Source organism: Odontesthes bonariensis, chromosome 4 (genome assembly GCF_027942865.1).
Source record: "Odontesthes bonariensis isolate fOdoBon6 chromosome 4, fOdoBon6.hap1, whole genome shotgun sequence".
NCBI classification, from domain to species: domain Eukaryota; kingdom Metazoa; phylum Chordata; class Actinopteri; order Atheriniformes; family Atherinopsidae; genus Odontesthes; species Odontesthes bonariensis.
Window position 1 is genome coordinate 13,782,765 of NC_134509.1, and position 27,913 is coordinate 13,810,677.

Sequence of the window (27,913 nt, forward strand, 5' to 3'; positions counted from 1 at the left end):
GCCCCCCCTCAATTTTTTTTTTTTAAATTAAAAAAAAAAGAAAAAGTGCGCTAATGTGCGATAAAATAATTATCGGCATTAAATAATCGGCGCGTTAACGCGATAATAACGAGTTAACTCGCCCAGCCCTATTTTTTTCACAAAGTAAACACCTCCTAGTATTTTGTGAAATCCTTAATCCAATTCTTAACTCAATTTAACATTGCACTGGTTAAAACATTTTGCAGTCCTTGAGGTTTCTAAAAAATTTTCAAAGAAACTCGAGAAACTGTCAAGGTTTTACTTCGAGCCATTCATTTTTTAAGAAAAGAAGAAAACATATTCTGGACCCTTTTAATTTACAAATAGCATCACCTGAAGTTGCATGTGATTTCAACATGAATTAGCATTTCTTATCACTTGATCTTATTTTGGAGCACTTGTCAGAGAGATGAGAAATGGGGAGTAACAACAGCGACGTGCTGTACATCATAACGAATGAGGTGTGAGTGGTACCGCGGCATTATCACCCTCTCAGCAGCCAGCTCATCAGTGTCACAGAGCAGATTGCTGCTGTCGTTACACACGTCTGAGGAAGTCATGGCAGGTGACAGCTTAAGAGAGAGGCGAGGGATGCGCTGTGGGGGTGCACACACTGAGTGAGCACATTGTCAAGCGCTTGTGCTGGTACAATACCCACAAGAGACGGGGGCCGTTAAAACCAAAGAGAACACGCATGTTTGAATATCCGTCACTCTCGTAATCAGAAACCGACCTGTCACCGCGAGCCATATGTCTTTGTCATTAAGAGAAAACACTATAATACTAAATGTTATAGAAGCCTCATCTGTAGTCCCAGTTGAAATCCAAAAGTAACTTCCAGATATTTTAGTCAAAAACATTCAAGCAGTCCCATTTTAACTGACTCTAGGAGGAAAGGGAGTAGAAAGCTAAGCTATAAGAGCTTTGTGATGTCAGTGTTATTTCTATGTTTGCTACTTGTTTGTTTAATCGCTTTCTGAGCATATAAGTGATCTTTTTGCAAACCCCATTGAGATGTGTTGAGTACTATAGGTCTAAAAACAGTTATTTTTGCTAATTACCCCCCTTATCTTTCCCACTTTGAGAAATATAGGATTCCTCTTAACCTCTTTTAGCACCTTCCGCCCTCCCACTGTAAATATAATGAGGAAGCATACTGTGCTTGACCTGCCATCAGCTGTGTCGTGAAAACCTTCCCCACCCCCAACACATTCACTCCAACACATTAACAAACGCACATACCGTGTGCCCTCTCCCCAGAGTGCAAGTGCCGAGGTCACAAGGCAGATGGCCACTAACAAAGCCCTGCGAGGCCAGCTCCAAGAGAAGGAGGACAAGCTCTGCCAGCTGCAGGAAAAGTTAGTTTTACACCTCTGTCTTAATTAGCGCTTCTTCTCCTTTTTCTCTCTTATAGTTGCTTTCCAAAACATTTCTTCTTTTGCCTCTTTTTTTTCTTTTTCTCTTTCTCTCTCGTCATTCCTTTCTCTGGTTTCCTCCCATCTTTCTGCATCTCTGTGTTTTGCAAATTCTCTGAAGCTCTCATATGTAGTGTTTGATTCCACCGTGTGGCAGCACTCTGTCTGCTGTTCTCCACGTATGCATGCATCTCGCTGCTGTGAATCACTTGTGAAATTATGCATCTCCTCATGAGCAAGTGGAGAAAAACAACTTAAGGAATTAGTATGTATGAACGTGTGTGTGTGTGTGTGTGTGTGTGGGTGTCTTTCGTGTCATGTAGTTTGGTGATGCATATGTGGGTAGATGATGGGTATTAAAGCAAGTTATTGATCGTTTCTGTGCTGCGAGAGGGACCATTTTGGCCCACACCCACTCTAGCCCGTGGGCTAGTCCCAATGAGTTCCATGTTCCGGTCCGTGCAGCACTTGCTGTGTTACATGGTCCTAATTCATAGCTATACACAATTCACTAAGGGAAACTGTTGAGATTTGAACTGCATCTCATATTTGAACTGATAGAAAGGTACAAAGAACAGCTTGGCTTTCTTCTTCTTTCTTTAGTGTGCTCTGTCCTCTGCCTGCCATTCTCAATAATGCATCCAGAGCATGTGTACAAAAACAGTGGATATGTGTACAAAAACAGTGGATACGTGTTTGTGTGTGACCAAAGCATCGAGGATCACAGCCCAACAGAGTGAACTTCCCTTAGCTGTGTTTGTGCGACAGCCTCTGCCTCTCTTTCGGCTCTTGTCACACACTCAGTCTCGCTCACATGGAACTTGCCATCTCTTATGGACTACTACTCCATTTGCCTCTATGGAGGGACCCCATCTCAGAATGAAAGACATGTCTAGACATCTCTGAAATATACATCTCAGCACACACACACACACGGGGTGTAAGGCTGCTTCGCCTTAAAGAAGAGAAGGGGGAAAAAGAAATGAATTTCAAAGTACACCGGCATGTCCTCAGTCAATATCCGGCACTATGGCCCTGCCTTATTTATGAAGCTACTTCTTTCATCTTTAACCCTGTTGTCTATCAGCCACATGAAACATCCACCCGCTCTTCATTCTTAACAACATACACAGAAAAGTGCACTCTCGCTCACTCCTACACATACTTCAGACCACTGACGGTTATCATTACAATACACGCATGTTTGATGAACAATATTGCCAACAAGCACAGAACAAAGGGAACAAACGTGTGAGTGATCGGGATATAGTTTTGAGGCTCTCTTTCTCTCTTTCCACCAACACTCATAAATAGAGATTACACACTCGGGCACAAGCTCCATATATCCTTCATTCTGTTTTATCCTCTATTCTTTTTGGGGTGTGAAAGAAGAGAACATCTAAAATAAATGTTGTCGATCTAATTGCCATTAGCATTGGGGCAGAGGGAGCTGCTGGGGCTCTTATTGCAGCTCTTCGTCTTTAAGTCAACACTAGACAGTCATCTGAAAGGTTCAATATGGGTTTTCTCATTAATGGCCAAATCCATGGGGTAACCAGCCAGTGCTACTTCCCCCCCAAAGTCCCCAGGCTAGACTCCTCTCTCATTTAATTTAATGTCACTCCAATAGGACAAGCTCACACTTATTTAACCAGTCCGCCCTCCGGCATTCATCCATCTAGAGAGGCAGGGACATTTACTCACACGAAAGCATTTGCCATGCCGTTGCCTCATCTGTTTATTTAAAACACACACAAGAATATGTGTGTGTGTGTGTGTGTATATCTGTGGGAGCTGAAAGACCCGCTACATCTTTGAAATTAAGAAGAAAAAAAGCAAAAGCATTTAATTAACTGCATCCTTATGATCTTTATTCTATTTGTTCCAATTCCCTGAGGTAGATACAACCATGAAAAATGCCTTATATCTGCCTTTTATGGAAACAGAATAAAACATGCTAACATACTGAGACCACTTAAAACAAGGCCTCAATGCAGAATTCAGGAATATTAAACATGTAAATACCACAGATTATTGAAATAGGAAGTGACATGGCGCATGTTTTCAGCACTTATGACTTACACTTTTTCACCAGGCAGAGACATTGTCTCTCTCCTCAGGGACCAGCACACGGATAAGCAGCACTTTTTACAGCCTATTCCCTTCATTGATGGTCTCTTCCAAGCAAAGTCTCCCCGCTGATGTTTTTATATGACTGCTGCAATGCTGTGCTGAAAATAATAAACATTTAAATGCTTGATTACAGTTTCTCAAGTAGTGTCACTGCTGATTCGAAATGTCATTTGTCAAAGCACTCCCCAGTTACACTTAAAGCAGCATTCCCTGCCAGAGCACTTGTTCTAATGCACGCCAGTTAGAATTATATATGCATCCCTATTTCACACCCCTCCACTTACCCAAGCAGCATGCCAGTGTATTTAGTTGTCATAATGAGCTGTCGTGCCTGATGTACCGCATGGGGACACTGTGCCTGGCAGCTTTGTGTGTGTATGTGTCTGTCTCTGTGTATCTGTATTAAGTCAGCTATATGGAATGATGCTGTAAGGCTGTGCCTGAGCAGGAGTGCGGCTGGATGTGTAGTCTTCATCATACATATCCTTCAAACCGTTTTTTTTTTTTTTTTTTTTGTATGTGTTAATTTATGCCTTCAGAGTAGGCCACACGGAACGAGATGTTCACATGAAAAGGCAGCTGGTGGAGGACTTGAAGACGAGACTGAAGTTTCTGCAGGAGATGGAGAAAAGTTACCGGGAGCAGATGGAGGAGCTCGAGAAGAAGGTACACACAGCACAGAGCAGCTCACCATACAGCGTGGTCAAATTAGTGTGATACGCCTTGGTAGAATGCTAGCAATAATAACTGTTATTGTCTATTTGTCATAGCATAGGGCTTATATTTTCTGGAGCTAAAGGAAACGGAAATCCATTTCAACTACTGTTGTGTTTACTGATTAAGTAGTTGAATACTTAGCAGATTTGAATTAGCCTCTGTACTGTATCAATGCGCTGCATAACTGAGTATTCCCTGTTAAAGTGTACCGCAGTCCTCCTCCCCCTTTGTTCAGCCTTTTCCTCTGTTCTAAAGATTTGTCTTTGGTTTCCTTTTCGTACAGGTAAAGACTTTATCTGAGGAGGCCACCAACAGGAAAGCCCTCATTGAATCTCTAAAGAGAAGGTTAAATGTTGCAACAACAGAGAAGAGCAAGTATGAGGCCTCCTGTACCAAACTGAAAGAGGACCTTGAGAAAAAGGTAAGTTGTCACCAAGTTGTTTTGTGTAACAGCATTTTGGACAATAAGAAGCTAATTGCATTCAGTTACAGACCAGCATGAATCATTTCTTTGTATCAAATATGTAAACAGTTTTTTTTTTTTTTTGTTGTTGAAAATCAAAATGAGTCACATTCAAAGTGGAAAATTAAAGCATTTGAGAGAACATAACCTCCATTCTGTCATGTGATGCACTGGCGACCGGTTCAGCTGGGATGGTCTTCAGCGCCCCCCCCCAACACACACACACAACCCTGAATTGGATAAAGTGGGTATAGAAAAAAGATGGATGATATTTTCTATTCACACACCATCGCTCCAGCTGAAAGTCCTCATCTCTTTTCTTACATAGAATTGTGATAGATCATTTTGACCTATCCTGTCTTTATCTTTATACAACTTGCTTTAGAAAAGCATTCCCATATCAAACTGCTTTCGGTGAAGGTGCTGGTCGATCTACGTGCTCACCTGTGCAGGATAGATTTTTAGTTAGAATTTTCCTCTTGTGTTTTGAGAATTTGCTGACATTCTGGGCTGCACTTGATCTGCAGTTTCTGTTCACACGTGTTTCATGGTGGCAGATTTCAGAACATCGGACATGAATGTTAGAGGAGACTCGTTGACGCCTGACTTTCTGTTGCTATCAATACCGCATGTATGTGACTTTACTCACATTATTGATGAGCGAGTAGAAAGCAACATATGGGTCAGCAAGAAAAGAAAAACAACAACCCTGACAGCACGCATGCTCACTTGCAGTGAATGCTCTGGAAAAATAACTTTTGCACAATATCTCCTGCTAATCTGCTGGGCATTTTACTAGGATGCAAGGTAAGAACTTGTAAAAAGTCCAGAGTGAATGCTGCAGACATTTGTATTCTAGCATGAAACAGCTTAATAGTGCTGTTGAGCACTATTCTATCTGAGTCTCATCATATCACTTGGAGTCACCATGGTCAAAAAATTTTGAAATACTACTTTAAACTTTCCACATACGTTATACAGACCCATCTGGATAGTCTACAACTTACTGTGCTTTTCTGAAACAGCACAGTAAGTTGTTTGATTTCAGCTCATCAGCTCGTATTATTTTTCTTCACAGGAGCATCGTATGCACGACCTACGAGCGCGTGTAGGAGCCGGTGAACAGGCTTTGGCTGCCCTGGAACAGACTGCCACTGAGCAAATGCAGGGTTTAACCCAGCAGAGCACCCATGTCTTGGACAAGCTTCAGAGGCAGCTTGGTCAGGCTCACTCCCAGCTGGAGCAGCTTCATTCTTTCATCAAGGTACTGTAATTTAGTGAAGGGTTAAGTCCAGAGATTGTATCGTCTAATCAAACTTACCTTAAACCAGTCTGGGTGTGGTGTTTCCACACGTTCTTCTCCGATGCAATGTAACAATGTTCTGTGGGAGGATTAAGTGTAGGGCTCTGGTGCATTAGTAATTGACCAAAAATTGAATTTGTCTGACACCTGTCACTTGCAGTGCTGTGCCAGCCATATATTAGCAACACTCAGCTGGCTTGATGTGGTTTGTAGGTGTGTAAAATACTCTCAAGCACCACATAATGGTGCCAGTAGACTGCCAAAAGTCAGACTGTGTAGCACCTTTACATCATTGTATAAGAGTATCTAAAACGATCAATAAAAAAGCACAACTGCTGCCCAAAAATATTTGGTGGCTATTTCTCCACCTTGTGTGTTAGCTTTTCGATTTTTGCACCACGTGTTACGTGGGCTGTTTGTCTCATCAAACTGAGACTTTCCTCTTTAATGCGACAATCTTCTTTCCTAATAGACGTGCAGAGTTGGGTTTAATTAAGATCACCAATGGGGAAAAACAGCTGCTGCTCGGCTTTGTGTTTTCAGCTGTGATGTTTCTTACCATGTTTCAGAGCAGCTTTTCCAATGGTCATTCTTGTTCTGAAAACTTTCTCAGTTGGTTAAACCAACATGTGATTTGCCTGCATCTTCCAACGTGTTTGTTTAGGAGACAAAGGATGATCTGCTATAATGTCAACATGCTTTATTATTCGCAGCATATATTAAGATGAAGCAATAAAATTATGAAATACTTGAATGATTATTTTATTTTTATTTATTTCTTTTTTTCTTTAAAACTACATAGCTGGCCTTGTTGTGTTCTTTACACAACTGTGATCTCCCACAGAAAGACAATGTGTAAATGAGAGCAGCTTGGGGAGAATTTGGATTTATTGATACGCTTGTGTTTTGTTTTTTACAAAACGATTTTAACTTTGGAGCATGTACAGAGCTCCATGACCCAGTTATTTCAAGCTGAGCATATACATGCAGGGGGTGATTCGAACTCCAAATACATTATCTCAATGTGTTGGATCGGCATCGAGAAGCTCAATTTTGTGGAGGTTTTCAGTCAGGCTAACATGTTTACATGCTTCGTGAAATTCCAGTTTTGGTGAGACGAACACAGTAATTTTCGTTTTTCTCGTGGCATGTAAACGTTCTCAGACCTTTCTCTTTCACATGAGTGAAAATACGTTTTTATAAAACTGTATAGCCCAAGATTGACCGAGAGGGGTTCTCAAGGAAATTTTGAAGCATCATTATTGAGAAAAATCAAGAAGCTTTGAGACTGATTTTACCTGTCAACACCTGCAATCGTTCAGCTGATTAAAAAATAGAAATTCGTTTGGGTGTAGAAAAGATGAAGAATAGAACTGTTGTGATCTAGTTAAGAGAGTTCAGGCCGCATGCCTCCCTGCTCGTGTATTCTGGCTACGTCCAGCTGGAGGGAGATCCGGACCTGAGCATAAGGGCGCCACTACAACCTGGTCCTCCACACAGAGGATTGAGAGAATTTTTAGAATGTATGCATGTGGTGTTATGCATATCCACTTGCCTCCCACATGTAATGAAACGGGCCACCACTGTGAGGAAAGCTTATTACCCGTGGGTAACAGCAATTTTGTCTTTGTCTAGGCTTAATCCATCACCTAGTGTGTTTGTTTCAATCTATGTGGGAGTCTGCCAGAGACTGATAAAGGCTGTCCATCACCACTGTTCAGCTGGCATCTGTCTGTCAAAGGAGAAAAGGGCTTGACAGATAGATAACGATGGCAGAATTTTTACACTCACACATAAATCAAGTGGCAGATTAAGTCCAGTGGCAACTTTGCATTGCTTTTTTCCCCTCACAGGACAGACATTTTGGGAGGTTATGAAACGGCCGTTGTCTTCGTACGACTTATTTGAGTCTGAGAAAATGGATGGATACGATTTGTTTGGATCTTCTGCTTCCTTTTTCGCAAACTTTGGTTTCTTCGGTGCAACTGAACCTTTGGCCCTCTCTTTATACAGATATGCTGCTTAGACAAAATGATACAATGAGGGAATATCCTCATAAAATCTTAAAATGAAAGCCGCATTACATATAGATTTGTCTCCATAAAGATGTGTATAGAAATGCACCATATGCTTGCACTACTCTTCTCCTCCATTCCCATAACCCTAAGCTGTTGAGGCCATTGTGTTGTTGAGGATTCACATCATTGTTTGTCTCCCCCTGGCTCTTGTGATCCCCTATAAGAACACCAAGCCCTTTGATTGGACTGCCTGACGTCCGGAGGAGATTTACTCTTGTCATGTATTGATCAGGACCGGAGGGCTGCGTGTGTGTTTGTGTGTGTAGATGTGTCTGTGTCTTTATGAGCTTGTTTTTTTGTTTTTTTTTGTTCTTTGTGCCTGTATGTGCTGTTGGTGTGTGTTTGTGTGTGGAGATTTTTTATATTGTGCGCCAGAAACCCTTTTGGCCCCTGCACACGCCCCAGGCTGTAAGCACTGCTCTTGAACTGTTAAACAGTGGCCCCCGCGTGTTGTGACTATTCCACAAGACACACATGCACACTGAGATTATTCTAGTGAAAGCGATGCTGTGGCTCGTCACTCTTACCAAAAAGCACAGTAATGCACATAGTTTGGATGGTATCTGTTTGGAGGAACTGAATTTTTTCTTTTTTTCCCCCCCGTCTTTTTTTTTTTTAATTACTTGACGTGGCCGTAAAGCTTGCACATGAACGACCATAAAGCAGTGTTTTAAAGACACATTTACTTGTGAAAGCCATTTATAACCTAACAGAGACCTATTCTGCCCTTTTTAGACAAGTTGTCACAGTTTGCTTTGGTCTGTGACCATTATATTTCATTATGTTACCGGTAAGATGCTTTGATTGAAATATCAAAGAAAGTACAACAGCTTCTTTTTCCCGCTCAGAATTTACGCATCTTTTTACATTGACCTTAATTAGGGCGTCAACTGACCTACTCGACTCTCCTACACCTATCTCTTCTTGAGATCAACCTTTCTGGAGATCCATAGCACTCAATAACCCATGAACCAAATAATTACCTTATGATATAGCTCATAGTAAGTTGCCTGAAAGCTAGTACAAGCACACACAACAAACAAGACAAGACTAACACAGACAACCACACACCAAAATTATACCTGATTTTCTTTGTCTGCTATTTGGCCTTTGAGAGTCGGTGCTGACTCCTCTTTTAGGTACAATCAAATCAATTGTCATGCCGCTGATTTTGCATTCAGTGTCAAACGGGAAATCGGAAGGTCCACCTTCCAACAGGGAGGGTGAGGAGAGGTATGGTGAGTTATGAAAACCAAGATCAAGGCCTTATATTGTTATTATCTTGTGTATCTCATTCCTTTCTAAAGTGAACTATGCCACACCTAAAGAGCAAGCAGAAATTGTTTTTTCCCACTCTCAGGGTACAGTGAGCCCAGCATGATGTGAAATAAAAGCTGGGTAGAGATGAAGATGAGGAAGCTGGATATCTCCATTCTGAGCTGTCATCTATTGTAAATCTGAACCCGCACATCGAGTTAGATGTTTTCAAACCTAGGGGGCTCCAAATAGGATGTTGCTGTTATTTTCAGAAACCCAAATATATCCTCTGAAGCACAGAGAGGGCAAAAAAGGCAAACCTGTAGAAGATGCTTCCTTAATAAACCTGTGGTGAAGGTAACTGCTGCAGAACAGCAGTCACAAGTTATTAAAGAGGATATCTTTTAGCTGCTCATTTGATCCCTATCACCTTGCTCTAATCTGCATCCTGTCCTAGATTGGCTACACTGGCCAAAGCGTTTCTGGCATTAACCAGGCTAAGAGTACACAGACACACACAGATGCATGCACACATAATCTTTTGTCTCTATATTTTAATAGATTGTGTGTGTGAACGCTTACATTAACCCATCCCACCCATCTCTTAAGGGTAAGAATGGGTGATAAATTCTCCCATTAATCTCTATCTGGATTATTCCACACGCAGGGTTTATTGAATGTAACTCTTGGCTGGTGACAGCGAATATCTATTAGGCTGTAAATAAAATAATGGGATCTCCAACTCTTAGTTAATGAGCTGTGTATTCCTGAGGGGTAAACGCTGCTCTCAGATCAACAAAATGAGCTAAAGCGGCCTTTATTTAATAGGAGATGAATGAGGTTCTTGTTTGTCCATCTAGATATTACCACTCATGTGGAGGCAGACGCTCACCTATGAAGACAGCCCTTCCTTTCTCCAAGTTGAAATTGATCTAAATTAAACTATCGTGCTACGTGATGGTAACTAAAACACAACTGGGCCTCCTAAATTTTTGCCAACTCTCAGGTTTGTTACTTTTAGGCCGGTTATTGATTTTCAACAGTTTATGCATTAGACCAGAGACGGTCAGAAACAAACAGAACAACATTGTTATCTTTTCAACAAAAAAAGGACTGTTCAGCCAGGAGCGAGACAGTTTAAATACATTTATAGACCAATCTCCTTTAAGGTTCTGAAAGTATGAGCTTCATGTGTATACTTAATCTTGCTCATTGACAAATAGCTCATATTGTCAACCTTGAACCATTCACACAGCACTCTCTTGTGGGAACTTCACCTGGTACACCTGCCTGAAACTGACAAGCGTGAAGACGTTTGCCTCCATCCATCACCATGAATGTGTGATTACCCTGTTACTTTAGTTCCCTTGAGTGTTTGTTTATAATTATGCGTGTTAACGTATCACAACACCATTAATTATGTTGTTTCTTCATGTTGTCTACTGTTCTAGAACAAGTTGTACCTTTTTATATTTATTTTTTTTCTTTCTTTATTTTGTGTTTCGTTTTTGTGCACTCCAAGTTCTCCTGTGTCTTAACTTTCCCTCATCTGACCATCTACCCAAGGTCAGCTTTTCAGCAGGCTTACAAGGGAATGATACAGAAGATTATTGCCTCGATCAATAAGCTCAAAATGAAGCAAAGGGGAGTTTACTTTATTGGCTTTCTCGTGTACAGTGGCAGTTTTAACATTTAATTGTCTCTCTGTATTTAGAGCAAACTCCCATTTAGTGCTCGACAACCGTGCCATCCCAGGCCTTCCGTTTCTTGCTTGCCATCCACTCGGGCACTATTTGAAACAGCCCCTCATAGCTTAATTATTAACAGTGTTATGCTGCCCTGTTGTACTGTGATACATTCAGAAAGCAAATAAATAAATGAATGGCTGTATTTTCAGTAGCTCCCTGTCTCTCTCTTCCTCTCTCTGATGCATGATTCTCCGTCTGTGGAGAATTTAGCAAAACTTGGGGTGTGTTTAATATCAAAGCCGTGTTCCCTCAGCTTTCAATCGACAGGGCAACGAACCCTCAGGTCCGCATTCCTACAGGGGAGCGTGAGGCGAAACCGAAGAGAATCTGAGTGTGTCAAACTCAATATTCCTCCATAATGTACTAGGCCTCACTGGCGCATGCTTGATCAATTTCATTTATTCATCTGCCAGGCAGAGCTATCCCTCTTGTTTTTCTATGTCCATTTCATCATCCTCCTTTTTTTTTCTCTAATTCATCTTTCTTCTCCCCTTTCAGACCCTGGCCAGTGAAATACTTTTAGACGTTCAAGAGGTCAAGCAGCAGTTGATGAAGAGGAGGAGGTTGAGGCAGGCCAGCTCCGTGGCAGCAAAGAGCGGCCCCGCAGCCAAGTCTATGATCAAAGCCAAGTCCATCGCTGCCTCCATCCTCAATATGTCAGAGAATGATCTTGCTGACATAATGGAAACGGATCAGGTAAGACCAAGGGACAGTGGTTCAACATTTCACACAAATGCCAGCTTGTGGATCTTTATCCTGTTTAGATTATCGCCGGCACAAAGATTTTCTGTGCTATCAAACTTTGAAGCATCCCAAAAGTTTGTGCTGATTGCACCTGGAACTAAAGAAGACATACCATCAATATGAAATACTAGTTTGGGGTGTCGACTGTTTTAACTTGCTGCTTTACCTATACATCAGGAAACAAATTGGGCATCGGTGTTAATGAGTAGGAAAAAAAGGGAGAAACCGAATCCCTCTGTCCATAGTTCAATTCACCTTTATCTAGCAGAATTCACCTTGCTAGAAATCTCTGCTTTTGTAGACCTTTTATTGAGAATTTGGTGGATATAGGTAAATGAGCAAGGTCAAACATCCTCTTCAGTAAAAGTTGAAAAACACACAAAGGCGTCCGTCTAATAATTTGGGAACTTATTGTGCTGTTGACAAGTATGTGGCATCATGTTTAAAGCCAGTGTTCTCAATCCAGACTCGATTCAAAACACCCGCGGCACCTGTCAACTTAATACAAGATGTAATTTAGCTCAAGTTGAGTCAGAACAACTTTTTACTTTCAAGTGAAAGCAGCCATTGAGCTTTTTGCCAACTTGATGGTCCCTCCTTCTATCATAAATCATTCTCTGCGATGTCACAATCCGCCTCACATCCCTGGGAACTTCCTCCCATTGCAAGATGAGGGAGCTCGCACCAGGCACTTCTTTACACCTGAAACCAATTATAGCCTTTTACTGCACAGTTTGTGCCATAACATGAGTGTATTTATCTGTAGTGGCTATGTGGAGTTTGAAATTAAGTAGTGGTGGGAATTTGAACTTTGATGACTAAAAGCTAAAGGGAATATTAATGCATTATGCCAAAAGGTGCCTCACGCGTCGTCAAACTTGTGTGTTTGTGTCACTTTCCCAGGCATAGAAAATTCCCTTTTTGTGCCGACCAAAAGTCAAATGCTTTAGTTTGGTTGATGACGGTAAGCTATTTGTTAATTTGCCTGTGAGCTGTACAATTACCTGCAATCTGAATCCAGTAAAAATTGTTATGTCAAAGCGTTTACTGATAAACTAGCCAAAGAGCTTTTGTCAGAGCCTGTGTTCATGTTTCAGCACCACTCTCAGCTTCTTAATTAGAAATGTTCGGAGGAGCTACGACACAGTTTTTATAGTTTTCATTGGACTTGAAGATGCGCACACAAGATTATCAGGGTGTCCTGAGAGTCCTCAATAACTCCAAAATATGTCAAATGTATTAGTTTAATCACTTGGATGTGTGGTCCCAGTGTGCTGGCATTTCAAATGCATTGCTTTTAACGCTGTTTTTCCTTCAAAAAGAATACAAACATTTTGCCTACATTGTTAATTTTGTGGATTAGCAGATCGGCCTCCTATCAATAATGTTTGCACAATTTGTCAAGACTTTGGTGTACCAGCACCTAGTTCTGAGATTAATTATGAATTTTAGGCTTATTAGAATTTTAATCTTTCCTGCTGGTGGTTACATTATAGGAGAATTTCAGGAAAACTTTAGCTTCATGTAATGACCAAAAGCATCTTTTCGAAGGCTGCATGTTTCTTTGCTTCAGAGTATCAGTCTTAAGTTTGGATGTTTGATCTTGCAGAAAGAGGCGATTTTACTCGAAGTTATTTTATTTAACAGAACTGTAGCTGTGACAGGGATATTTTTGCAACTGCTTGTGTAGTTATTGACAGAAAGTGAGTGAAAGTACGGGAGAACTTCTGTGTTTTTTGCCTTCTTTTATTCATACATATGAAAGGTTTTACTAGATAATCCACAAACGGTTTGAGCAGCATTGTTTCTCAAAACTACATCCACAAAGACGCAAACCGGAATAATGTGCATGTAAACTAAATGCATGTAAAGGTTTGTGTGTGTGTGTGTGTGTGTGTGTGTGTGTGTGTGTGATAAAACATACATACTCACTTGTATCATGCTGCACATTTAATATTTTCCTCCAGCACCAAAAAGGTCCGAGCTGCTCCAGACTCCCTCGGTAACCTGTTGTGGAATTAATGATCCAGATGTAATAAGGCTGTAATTGCCAGGCTGGTTTCTTTTGCAACGTAATGTTAAATAGACGGTCAGTTATTTGTTATATCTCTACCAAGGGTGGACAAACACACTCTCCCTCTTGTACACATGCAGTCTTTCCTGGGCCATGCTCACTCGTGGTTTGAGAGATTTCAGTTCAGCTGCTTTGTCTCAGTTTACTTTCCTCTCTCCCTCTTTAAAACGCTTCCTAATAAGGCAGTCCAGCACTAGTCCTCTCAGCAGAGAGCACGGAGAGGCTATTAGACAGCAAAGTAACGACAAGATTTGCGAGACATAATCATGAGAGAATCTCACCAGGTTCAAAGTAACTCATTTGTGTCCAAATGCAAAAGCTTAGGCCAGTCAGCATCCTGTGCTGGCAGTGACAGACAGGCTTTACTGTTACAGCAGTCAACACTGCCAACTCTCATGCATTATTAAGAGCTGTAGCAAATTGTTAATCTGATGTCTTAAGTCATCTGCTACACATTTTTTAAATTTACACCCTTTTCCAAATGATTTCTACTGCTGACTTTGATGATGATTCTGTATAACAAGCTGCCTGGCTTATCAGGTTTGGGAACAACAGACGGAGAGGCATATTTCATCTGGTATTGATCTATGAACTGGGATTATAGACTCTACATATAGGGTGAAAATAGCATTCCAGTTGAAAAAGGCCAATGAAGATGTTCATATTTCAATTTGTTCTTCCATTTAGAATAATATAAAAAAAATACAAGTATGTTTTTAAGCATGAGTAGCTTGTGATTGACAAGTTGCTACATGGGAGTGGTTTATAGTTTTACTTGCTTGTCACATCCAGTTTCAAAAAACAAAGATGGCTTTGGCCAAAAGGCTTCAAAACAGTAGGGTCACATCATGATGGCTGTATTTATTTTTTGTATACAGTCAGTCACCTTAAAGACTTTTGTTAAGGTTGAATTACTACTGAGATGAATTGGCTGATCAGATGAACCTTTGTCAGTGCAAGAATGTTGTTTCTGCGTAGCAGCTCATAAAGAAAATTCAAGCCAAACTGCTGCATTAACTACCTGAAAGTCTTCATTATGCTCGTTATAAAATTAAAAACAAGACTAAGATGTTGAAAACAACATGATAGACCAATGACGGTTAAAGCTGCCTTCGGCAGGTTTTCAAAATTCCGAGTCTAAAGTCGGAAAATTTGAACTGATACAACTTTCAGGTCCCTCCCCCTCTGTGGACGAGGTTGTGCACGTGAGTTCACACCAGTGTGCGCGCACACAAGCTGGGGGCAGACTCACGCTCAGCATGGAAGACGTGGTTGGTGACTTTTCTGCTCAGATAATAGATAAATAATAAACCTAACGTGATTGGTTGAAAACAGCCGGGAGCGCTCGGTTTTTGCAAGCACGATTACAGGCTTCAGAGGGAGCTACAGAATTTGGGATTTTTCCTAAACAGCCTATTTAATATTCTACTTCCAGAATCCCATGACAGTTCAAGCTAATATGACTAAAAAAAAGTTGCAGACGGCAGCTTTAATGTTAACTACTATAATCTTCCCATTTCAATGCAATGTACTGCAGAAAAAGCTTGGCTCTTTACATTTTAGTAGACTTTTGCTTTTACTGGCACTACCCACATAAACATGACTGCACAACAATCTCACTCCCCATGGCAGTGATACTCCCAACTAACAATACACCCCAATACAACTCAAAAACTTACCCGGACCACAATAAAGAGACTAAGGTGTTGACCCAACATCCAAACTTCCCAGATCCCCATTGATCTGAGAAATCTGTTGGATCCGATGAAACAAAGCTGGTCCACGGAGGTCCCACCGAGCAATCGATTGAACTTTAAGGTTTCACTGTCCAGATCTCAGTCCCACATACCGAAGCAAACCCCTCGAAGAGGTCTTGTGTCCATGTCCTGACAGATAAGAGCTGTATTGGTGGGACAATGCCGCTGGCTGTTAAGAGGAAAAAGTTGTTACAATAGATGATAAAGTAAAAGTCTTCAACCAAGGCTAATGCCCGTATCTCACAGCAAGCGATCCAGATTGGCATTGAATTTAAATGGTTCTTTCCTTTAGGTTTCCTCACCTTTCTATCAAACTGTATAACATTCTGCCTTTTGCATTAACTTGCTGACGGACACGCAAACAACACCTAAAAACTTTTGCCAGAGTGGAAAAGTCACATTAGACTTTGAATACCTGAATATAACATTGCTTGTTTATTTTCACCTGTAAAAATAAAAAAAGAACGAAAGGAAAAGCCTGTCAGATTTGTCTGAAGATAAAAGCTGACAGTTGCCTTTTTGCCCCGGGCATTGTGTAATCTGAAACTCATTCTAAAAATGAACATGCTTTAGATTTTAGACATTATACACAGCCACCGCAAACCTCACAGGTTTGTGCCTGTTAGGTCCACCATTCTGTAGGCTCAGGGACATTTGAATTCAAACACGCATCACCCCTTCTGCCCCTCCCGTGTCCCCGTGAGGTGTTAAAAGGCTCGTCGCATAATTTCTAGTGGCAACGCTGGGGGTTTGAAGGGAGAAGGTAATACATAAGTGCTGAGGTGTACACTGCCATGTGGTTGCTCTACACCCTGTTCATTAGCAGTAACAAGGCTACCTCTCTTTAAAGTCTTTAGAGAAGAATAGTATGCAAAGGTATACTGTCTTACCCTGCCACTGAGTCTCTGGAGAGCTTCTTCAAGGTCCTAACTTGTGTGTGTGCATCTCTGCCTTTCAGCAGCAGACCCAAAAGAGGCCAATGGAAGATAATTTGGCATGTCCCCTCTGGAAACATAATTTCTTGACACGATACTTTAGTTAACCACATACAAAATGCTAACATTCCTCTGATATTTTTAGGGTATTTTCTATAAACTTCATAATGATTCCCTGTCACCGTGTCCATTTTTTGTTTCTTGTTATTGAAATACAGTGATATGTGTTTGCTGCTGTATTTTCAGAGAACGTCAGTCTGCACAGAGAGTCCCAGAGACCAGGAATGGATGGACCACTTTAGCCTCATTCTCCAACAGAAGGTCAGGCTCACCAACCTGCAGTAATGTTAGCTTTGTACTTGCGTCAGATACGCCAATATTTCCCAACTCCTTTTGGCTGATGTCAATATCTGCACATATTTTTTCGTACCTAATTGCCCAGGACACCTCGGTTGTGGTGGAAACATTTTAGCCCCGCTCTGATCATGACAGCCCACTGGCAGATGCGGACGTTGCGTGCAGTGATAGTGCACATTCATCGGGCAAAGTAACGAAGCTACTTCAGCTTACACGAAGAAACGCCACATTTATATTTTTGCAGTGTTTTCAAGCAAAACTGTAGGATGAGCTGCAGCGGATACCTATGATGTCCTGATAGCACTGTGCTTCCCAACTGCGTGTGCGTTGAAATGGGGCAATGTGGACAAAACAAATTGCCCCATTTTTATTTATTTTTTTGTTTTATTTCCCCCGAAGTATGTAATTGCAAGTAGAACTTCGATCGGTTTGCTTTATTTAATCAAAAAAGAATAATCACTTGTCACAGCATTAATTGTTGGCTTTCACGGGCCCTTGCTAGTGATCTGCATGGCAGAAGTACACATTGCTAATGCAGCCTAATGTAGCATGCAACACTGCTGGACTTTTTTAATTATCTATATAATTAAGAAAACTATACACCTTTTTTTTAAAAAAGATGCTATTTTTCTTATTCCTAAACAGTGTCTTATTCTTTTGTTACAGATTGATATATGTTTACATCCAGTCATGCATGGACTGCATAATTCAGTGAATTCAATTTAGATTCAGCTTTAGGATTTAATAATGATGTTACATTATCAACCTAAAATAATTAATGTGCTAAAGTTTTTGGGGTTTTTTCTGGCTTTCTTTCTTTCTTTCTTTCCGGAGAGTTGACAGAAGTTTTATCTAAAAGTGTTTGCATGTTTGTAAATGCAAGCCTTGTGCAGCAGATATACTGCTTTATCAGTCTCGGTGAAGAAAAAATTAGGGCAACAGGTTCACGCAAATACAGTAAATCGAGGATGAATTTTAGCTCCCATCTGGCTTCAGGCTCGAAAAAACAACGATGCAAAAGATAAAACAAAGAAAGGCAAGTACATTCTCACTGTTGGAGTCTTTGTGTGCACACAGCCACTCATCTGTAAGTGCTCTGCTGTAGCTGTGCTTCAGCACTGTCAACGTCTGCTCGCTGTGATATGTGTATGATTGAGAGTGTCGAGTGTGTATGTGTGTCTTGTCTGTGTTCATGTCAGCAGCTGCTGCAGGCACTCATGCGTCGCCTCCGCACCACGACACACACCAGACACTGTTCTCTTGTTCCCCAGATCTTCTTCTGACCTTTCCACCTTCTTCTCCCCCTCCCACACTCACACACACACACACACACACACAGCACTCCTCTGAATCCATGTTTTTCCCTTCTAGCTGGACAGCTCTCACTCCCTGCTCTATCTCTCTTTACCGTCCTCCTCTGTCCCGCATTCCTCTCTTTCTCTCCCTCCCTCTCTGGCTCAGACCCCGAGGCAGCTTGTTAGTGGGGAACTAAATATTGATTTGGCGGGCCTGTCGATGCCGGGAGAATGAGCTAGTGTCCACCAGAGACCTCGGCACCGGCAGCCTGCTATCGACGTTTTCCGTGGGCAGAACAGGGGTGGTGGAAGGGGGGCTGGAGCTAGTGTGCAGAGTGGAGGAGGAGAAGAGCTGAGTATGACATGGCTGAGACTTGCCCCCAGGTCCCTGTGGGGACCGCTGGGACCACTGCAGTCACCCCCCTCCCCCTTCACTGAATCAGACTTTTTCTATCCCCTTTCAAGTCCATCTTAGTCTGTTTTTTTTATTTATTTATTTATTTATATAATTTTTTTTCTCCTCTCTGTCTTGTGGTTTCCTCTCACTCTTTGGTTTTTAAAATCATATTGTCATATCAAGTGGGCACCAAGCTCTGTCTCCACATGTCACTTTTCATCTTTTTTTGAGAGATGATGGGACGTCTCACGCAACAAGAGATCAGAGGGAATCTCTGAAGATGTTTATACTGTCTGTTTGTTGGTTGATCAAGTAGATTTTCAAATGTTATGTTTTTAAGACCCCTAAGAGAATGTTTCTCTACCATGTGTAAGCTAATGCTTAAAAAAAAGAAACATTTTTCACACTGTACCCACTTAGTTTCTCTACTCTCTGTCATAGCTTATGAAAGGCTCGCCAAGCAGAGCATCTATGAAGTGTAATGGCCCGGCCTGTCACCCTGCCTATGACACTAATAACACACTTCCCTAATAGTGATATGATCATATCGGGAGCTGTACTCACACACTTCTTCAGATAAAAAGACACAGAGACAGAAATAGACCCAGTGAAAGGAAAGATGAGAGAGATCCATGTCCTTAACTGGCTGGCCTGTCACTGGAAGAGGATGAGGATATGTCCATTTGTGTGTGTGTGTCCGTGTGCATTTGTGCATATTTGTGTGTTCATGTGCACACTTGCAACAGCCTCATCCTGTCACTGTCAGTGCCTAATGGAGCTGCCAGTGGGACAGCACTTTATTATCTCAGTGGCCCTGTCAATAGCAAAACCATCATTCACTGTGTTTGTGTGTGCATGTGTGTGTTTGTAGTTGCAAATGTGAAAGAACTCCAGAGAGGTATCTGTGTGTTGATATGGCTCTGTGTGTGGCTATTGTTCGCAATCACTGTCATGCACTACCACATGTCAACATAACAAGAAAGAGAGCAATAATAGCAAACAGAATGTTGCAGATATAGAGATACGTGACTGTACATGTGCTGCTTTATTACCCCCTTCATGTCAAAGAAGTGCCATAGATTTCCGTAGCCCCGCTCAGAGCTTCCCCACATGTCCACTCAAAATGAAATGAAACATTGTGTTAATTTCCTCTACCCTCACTTCCACCGACGAGTTAATGAAATCAAAACCGGTCTCTCTCTCAGGAGAGAGCCACCATAAGCAACACTCCATACCAAGAATCAAGGGACAATGCTACCTAATAATCATGAGCAGGCCAGGGGGGGCACCGTGCGGTTCCACTGCAACCTACCATGAATAAGGCCAGCGGTGAAGATGGAGTGTCCATGTGGGCCATGGGATCCGGGCACCGACCCGGGGAAACATTGATTTAATTGCCTTTGGTTTATTTGTGGAGTCCTAATTATTGACTGGAGGTAGAATTTAATGGGCCAAGTCTTTATGAAGACAGGGAAATGACTGGCTTCTGCTGCTGGCCAATAATGAACAGGACGAGTTAGTGTACATGCACACAAACACACGCATTCCCTCCAGATAATTTTTCAGACTCATTTTGTACACACATACCTATCTCAAGCCTCATGACAGCATAATAACATTTAAAAAGTCATTGACTCTGTTGATTCCTTTATGAGAGGACAGCGGTTTGGTTTACTGGTGTGGGAAGGCGCTGAGGGCCTGCTAATATTTACCTCGCAATTACACCCGAGGGAGACATACAAGCATCACTTCTTATCAGCCTCCAAGCTATAACAAGCAGGTGAACCTTACATTAAGAGAGTGGCGGAGATGGGCTGGACCAGTCTGGACTGGACTTGTTATAAACAATCAAAGGCATTTATGGATGGTCTCTAGAGTTGGAATAGTTCCTGTAATTTCAAACCCAATCAAACTTTAGGCAGAGCTTGCTGTTGCTCAATTCTGCTACAGTAAACAGTGTTAACTAGCACTGTATTAGTGTCACTTCTTGGCAAGGCTCCTCGCTGTATTGATATTTCCATGGGATTTTACTTTATTAACTTTTCAACACATCAGGGTTGTTTTTCCTGACAGTTCCAATGTGCTGAGAAAGTTTCCTGTTGTTGTTGTAGCGATGAGGGTGAGCGCTAGTGTATTGTGTTGTGTGGCTCATTATGCCACTGTAATGACAAGGAACAGCTCTCAGTCCCACACTTCTCTCTCCGAAGGAGAGTGACTAATTAAGCCTCATTTAATGATTGAGCTAATTAAATCAGCCACTCTTTTTTTTATCTCTGTAAGTATGTTTGGTATGTGTGTGGAGAGAACTTGAGCTGAGCCTTTGTATTGTAAATATGTCACTGGATCAGCGGTAGGGACTGGGGAGGGGGTTCCCAAGAGAAGAGTAGGTGATGTTTTTGTAAAAATATAGAGTGTGGTGAGACTTTTTTCGTTCAGCTTAAATTTCAGATAAATTCAAACAGCATATTTAGCCTTTTGTTGTGTTGTTTTTTGACAAATAAAAGTGTTCGGGATGACTTAGATTATGTTGGTTGAGGTTTAAAGGATCCGGGGAATAGACTTTTCATTATAATGGAAACCTGTTTCTATTTCTTAGCTTTGAAAGGGAGATATTATGGAAAAATCACTCTTTTCTGTGCTTGAAATGAGATATCTGGGTGTCTGAAGTCACTAGAAAGTCAAAAGCTCAGAAAAATCACGATCCTGGTATTTTATGTTGGGCTCTCTATCTGAAAACGTGTCATTCGGTGAGCTGCTCAATTGAAGGGTAAAGTCACTTATCAAGGTTATCCAGCCTATTTTCTCATTTCCTCAGCCTAACTTCAACTTCAGATGATGCTGCATTGGATCCCCCTCAGGTTTAGGAAGTTGACACTCTTCCGCTCTTGCCTTTTGCTTTGCTATTAACATCAAATGGCACTCTTTAATTTCTCATTGAATGAACCAACAGTACAGCACAGGTACAGTAACTGCTGTTAATGTTAACCGCTAAAATCTTAAAGAAGGCTTAAACAAATGGACCAACAGTGGAGTCAAGAATTTATGGAGTCTGTATGTGACATGTGAAGAATCACGACGTGAGTTATTAATGATGTCATTTACATTCTTTGTGTGTTTCAATAACTTGAGGCAGTTCGAGACATGACTCTCAAGAAGTCTTTGCCTCAAAAAGGGAACAGTAACCAACCAGCTGTCGATGGTCCAACTGCAGACGAGGGTAATGCAACTATTCAAGAATTCTAGTCAAAACTCACAGAAGAATATCTGTGAGTTTTGGTTGGTCAAGTGCTCTAAGGGTTATGAAGTATTACAAATCACAAAAGCGGCAGAGCCTGAAAAAGAGGGGGGCACAGAGGAGTCCAATGGGTCACTCTACACCCTAAAATTATCTGCATGAATAGAGGTGAGAATTAATGGGGGGAAATGGGACCTGCTGCACTGTCTCCCTATGTTATTTTGACGCAAGCATTACAGACGTTTCATTAAGACCCCAGGAAACTGTGTCTGCTTTTGGAAAAAAAGGACATTATGTGTCTCCTTTAGGGTTGCGGCCAGTCTGATCCCAAATGTCGATAATGGAACACAACAGGCCCTTTAGGACAAGACAAAAAGATCATTCAGGATAAAAGTGGATATTTCCTCACTAAATAAATGTGTTCACATCCTGAACAGTCCAGTACTGAAAGGTAATTAGACTTACCTTTTGTTTTGTGATAGTTCGTTGCCAGCAGAGCCACTGTTCTTCAGGGCCTCACAGTGTATTACCTTGGGCTCTGAGCCATATTATGAAGTTGTTATGTTTTCCATCGCTGAATTCTATCGAAAGGTTGCATGCCTTTTGTATGGATATCACCTTTCTATATTTATAGCCATATCATGGCTGAATCACCTCATTTTCTCACCTAATGAGTAGGAGCCTGAAACAAAGACCCGGTGCTTTTCTGTGTTTAATCTTGAGTGTATTTAGGTCAGATCCCTAACAAATGCATGTTGCACATTGAAATGATGTTTCCAAACAACACATCAAGAAAATGAGAGATTTTTAATTACAGTATTTGTGGCCCCAGGTGTCCAATTCCCTTTCATATCAGTCCCTGGTGGCCTTAAGGGGAGAAAAGAGAGGGATCTCTGCTGCAAGGGAAGGTAATTACGAAGAAGAGCAAGAGAATAGGCCTGTCGGTGCTTTTGTGATTTTCTTACCTGAGACCCTCTTTGCTAATGTGACATATTCATTATTGGAGATAATCAAATGCAAGACTTTTTAGTAGGGTGCCTTTGTGCTTTTTTTAATCTACTTATCCTGGTGTTGTTTTTATTCCCCAGTTTAATAAATTTGATTTTCAAACAAAAGTGAGAGGATCAAAGATCAAAGAGCTGCCGCCCCCCCTCTGTAATAGAACTGCTGAAACTATTTCTCCCTTACCTTGACTAGTGGCCTAGATTGGCGATCACTCACTGAGAAGGGACCAAAACAAAATCATCGTAGGTATCCTTTGGCACACTAAAATTCATATGAGTTAGTTTCTGATGTTTTTCATAGTCATCGTGTTGTAATAGTTCACATTGTGTTTACTGCTATATAAATATACAAACTGTAACAAAGTTATGTGTTCAGAGTACACATAAATCCTCTAAAGGAGAGAGATGTTGGTTTTATTGTAGAGCTCTGGAATTAAGCATCAAAATCTACCCACATATATGCATGCATAACAGTGGTGGTGTTGACTAGTGAGTAACTGTGGCAAGACATTTCCTCTTTACATGCAGATGTATCCTCTTATATCTCTTTTAGGCTCTGTGATTTCCCCTCCCTCCTCGTTTAGATATCCAGCTGCCTGACACAATATCTACAACTTACAAATCGGGCCCTCAGAAATAATTGTGCCAACCTGTTCCAAGGGAGAAGACAAAAGAACTGGGATGATCGATCTTTTATGTTAAAAAAAAAGTTCTTTAGTGCAATGCCACTATGACACAGTGGTCACTGGAGTGCTGCAACTTTGAGCTGCTCCTTGCCTTCAGGTGTGCCCCAGGCTATAGAATGGTGGTGTCATTTAATTGGCTCATAAAAACACCTTTTGCTTGCAGCCCCTGTTCTTGTCTTCACTCTCAGACACACACACATATACAGTATGCACGTACATACATACATACACATATATATATATATATATATATATATATATATATATATATATATATATATACACACATACACACACACACACACACACACTGACTTGTCAGTGTCTGTGGCTTTAGATGCTCATGAAATCATACCTTGAGAAAAGGTCTGCTCTGCGGGGCCTGTTGAATAGTAATGGATGTGAGTTAGCATGGCTTAATGCTACAGTAGCTATTTTAGTGTTGCCAAAGGGGACAGGGTCTCTTGCGAAACAGTGGTTGTGTTGCTCAGCGCTAGTTCTGGTGATAGTTGTGCCAAAGGGGACAAGGGCCCAGCTAAATCAACTGTAGCATAACATTAGTGCCAGTTCTTAACACTGCCTTAAGCAGCCCAGGGGATGCCATAGAGCAGCTGCATCAGAGCTTACCTCCAACCATCCTGCAGGGTATCAGTCCCTAGTCAACGTGGCAGGTAGATGAAAGGGAGCAGTGGTCATGCTTGTCCCATTTGTAAGCATGTGAATGAGTGCTTATACCAGAACCCGCTAATGTAGGTGGTAAATCACTGAAAAAGAATCAAATATCAAATCAAATATTGAATGCCAAAAAAAAAAAAAAAAAACACCAGAAAGGTCTCACATTTACAAAGGTTCGACTGTTTCCTGCAGCTACTTGTACTTTTTGCAGTTTTATGTTTATGTCTCAAGAAGGGCCGTCATTTTTGATGGGTTGAAAATGACAGAAAAAAAATGAGGGAAAGTAAATAAAATCTTTCTTTCACACCTTTTTCAAACTTGGAATCCCAATTCCAAAAAGTAAATGATGTGTTGCTGCCATCAAATTCAAGATGAGTTCATATTATTCATGGAATAGAAAACTTGAAAGTGAAGCATATGACTGTCTTCTGTCACGAATAAAAAAACAAAATTGGTTTATGAGACCAATTTCTGATTTTATTTACATTTTACACAACGTCCCAACTTTTTTTAAATTCAGCTTGTACATTTCGGGTTTACTGAGATCATGTTTACCTGTTAGGGTTGTTTACCAATATCCCCTCATTGGGACTTTTAATGATCCCGTCTCCCACTTTGCTGTCCCACAGAACCCTGTGTTGTGGCTGTGTCTCTATTTTAGTGGGTTTGTTTGCATAGTTAGTCGCTCTAAATGCAATTAGCTGATAAGGAAACGTGTGTATGTGTGTGTGTGAAACAGAGAGTGAATCCTCCCAGGAGGACAGAGGCAGGGGGAGATGTCTCAGCAGTTACTTCAGTGTTGCGGTCCTCTGAGGAATAGTGCAGTGGTTTTTTGATGCATACAGTGTTGCTGGAGCAGACTCCTTACCGCACACATACGTCCCTGCACACAGCTTTGTGTTCCCTGCTCCTGTTACCTTTAATGAACCAGATAAGGTGTCGGGAAGGGGGGGGGGGGGGGGGCAGGAGCAGGAGGACTGTGTGTGAGAGTGCTCAGGTGCTCACTCTCCAGGCATATTGGAAATTGATTATGGTTTCCAGGTATATCACCTGCAGATCTGAAGCCAATGAGTTTTTATAAGTTCCTGGTGTTTTGGATATTTTGAGCCTAGGTGATTCATGAATTGTTTATGTAAATAATTTGTTTTCTTTGGTCCCCCCCAGAAAAAAAGCTTTTTGTAGGGCAGCACATAATTTGAAATGAAATATTATATGGGTGATGTAGTGTGAATGGTTTCTTTTTATTATTGATTATTGTTGACACCATCTAGTGATTGACACAAGGTTTTTTTCAGTGCCGTCTCAGGCCAGTAGTTGCACGCCTGCATGTGTATCTGAATTGTTTTATTTGCGACAGGCTTCCAGGATGCACAGATGAAACAACTACGGTTTGAGCATACAAACGGGCATGTGACACATTAAAAGAATGTGAATATTCGATTGATGATTCAGGACACATGTGTTATCAGCGATCCAAAATGGAGGCTTTGGCATTGTGGACTGTAAATTTGGCTCTGAAACTGCTGCCCTGTAGCCTGCATTGTGCATTGCTTTGTCAAAACACTCAGCATGAATAGTCCCTCAGAAGTTTCCCCAAGTCCTCAGGCCCCATCTGTGGTTCTCTTGTTTCACAAAACAGCATACAGGATTTCTGAAAAGCTGCCAGGTGTCAAAAAATCAGAGCGTTTTTTTTTTTTTTTTTTTTAATAGTTGTGCATTTGTGTGTTTTCCTCATTTTCATGAAGCCCTTTTTACCGCTTCTCCCTACTCCTTCTTTCTATCTTTCCCTCCCCTGCAGATCCCCTCTGCCGGCCAGCTAATGGAGGCTGTGCGGGTGAAGATGAAGGAGAGGAAAGTGCTGACAGAAGAGCTGGCCGTGCTCGCAACACCAGTCAGCGAAAAAACCTGACTCCCTGGGCTGAGGCTGGGAAAACTGTCATCCTCTTCTTTTTCTCCCTCCCTTCTTCTTTCCCTTTCCAGTTCCCGCTCAGTGGGAGCTGGGCTGAGCCAAGCTGAGCCGGGGCAGCAGAACCAATATTTGTGAGAAAAGCGCTGTCGACTCACTCTGGGCCACTGGCTCAACACAGCACCCCAGCTTTTGTAAATGAGCCCTCGACATCTGTGTTAGCACTCAGTGCACTATGTCTATCAGACAGGGCCCTTTAGTGCCAAGCTAATTTACAGTGCAGCCACTCTCCTCCACACTCGATTCAGACCTGGGGTGATAAGGCAAATGCTTACGCTCTGTTTAACTTACACTTTTTTGTAAACTTACTTTTACCTCTCCTACTTATTTATTTGACACCATGCAGGACTCAGAGTGTGGGGACTTGGCCTCGCAATGCCAAGTCATCAGTTTGAGAGAGTTAAATGCAGCACATTTACTTTAAAGAGTTCAGATCCATTTAGCAAACCTCAGAGATCCTGTTTGGTAATTCAGGCTTTCTTTGTTTCATTTGTCAAATACACTGCACGGAGGGTATTTACTTTGTTTATGGATGCATCTGCTCTTTATTGTTTCTGTTGATAATTTATCAGGTGATTATGTTATATTAGGATATTTTGCTGACAAAAACCTGGTCTTAAAATTGTAAATAAAAATCCATCCCTGCTCATACTTTACTCCGTCAAGATTGCGTTATTGTTATCCCTTGTCTTAATGTTTTCTTGTATTTGCCCGATACGATAGTTCAAAGGACTGTCAGTCAGTGTGTGATGGTGACTGAGGGCGCTCTGCTGGACAGCAGAACTCTTACACCTCTCCCATGATTGACAGCTGCCTGTTGGCATGGTTCCTATCTGTAACAAGTAACCCCTGCTGTTGACATCATTAATAAGAGCCTGGATGAGCACAGACACACACACACACACACACATACACAGAGCAGTGGTGTTTTGGAGGAGAGCTACTTCAAATCCCTTTTATCTGTTTCCTTTTTCCTACCTCTCTTATTATTCATTTTGAATATTAAATCATGATCCTGGTCTCTTCTGTCCTTGAGTTGGTATCCTACACAAGAGACCCCGCTCTCCTCCTTACAGATCACTTTTCTTTCTTTTCTTACCTTTCCTGGCTTTTCTTTCCTCTTCACCACTTTCTCTTTCTTTTTATTGTATATAATTAATAGTGGTTTGAGGAATCCTCCATTCAAGAATTAAAGAGAAATAATTCCACTTTTTAATCCCCCCCCCCCCTCTTTTCAAATATATGCTAATGATGTCGTTTTCCTTTATCTTTTTATAATAAAGGATTAGGCCAGGACTGTCTCTAGCTGCAACTCGGGGACCAATTTATCCGAGGTTCAGGAGAGACAAACCCTGGTGGTTAATTACCATTCATTAACATAGTTTGCATCTTTTCTTCTTCTCCAATTCCCATGAGCCTGCTATTGTCAATATTTGTCCCATATAAATTTCTTGAGTCTTTTTTTTCCCCGTCACTATCCTCCAGCGTAATGCAGCTAATGGCAAACATTAATAACTCAGAGAAATCCGGTGGCACAGTGGGTAAAAGAAGAGCAAAACATCAGTGCCACGCAAATTATCCCGGAGCCCCCACCCCTTTGCTGTCTGACAGTCTTTATTTCTCTCTCTTCCTTTTAGCGTGTAATGCATAGTC

The 27,913-nt window shown here is 41.4% G+C and overlaps 1 protein-coding gene across 1 annotated transcript in view; it reads left to right on the forward strand.

Moving 5' to 3' along the window:
- Positions 1-26,899, forward strand: part of cntln (centlein, centrosomal protein) — a 92,348-nt gene extending 65,449 nt beyond the window's left edge. Inside the window, exons 21-27 of the mRNA XM_075463071.1 lie at positions 1,282-1,379; positions 4,109-4,235; positions 4,570-4,707; positions 5,828-6,013; positions 11,634-11,831; positions 16,892-16,966; positions 26,093-26,899. Of these exons, the coding sequence (XP_075319186.1) occupies positions 1,282-1,379; positions 4,109-4,235; positions 4,570-4,707; positions 5,828-6,013; positions 11,634-11,831; positions 16,892-16,966; positions 26,093-26,203 (933 nt within the window). The 3' untranslated portion in view covers positions 26,204-26,899. The remainder of the gene's footprint in view (positions 1-1,281; positions 1,380-4,108; positions 4,236-4,569; positions 4,708-5,827; positions 6,014-11,633; positions 11,832-16,891; positions 16,967-26,092) is intronic.
- Positions 26,900-27,913: the final 1,014 nt, after the last annotated feature.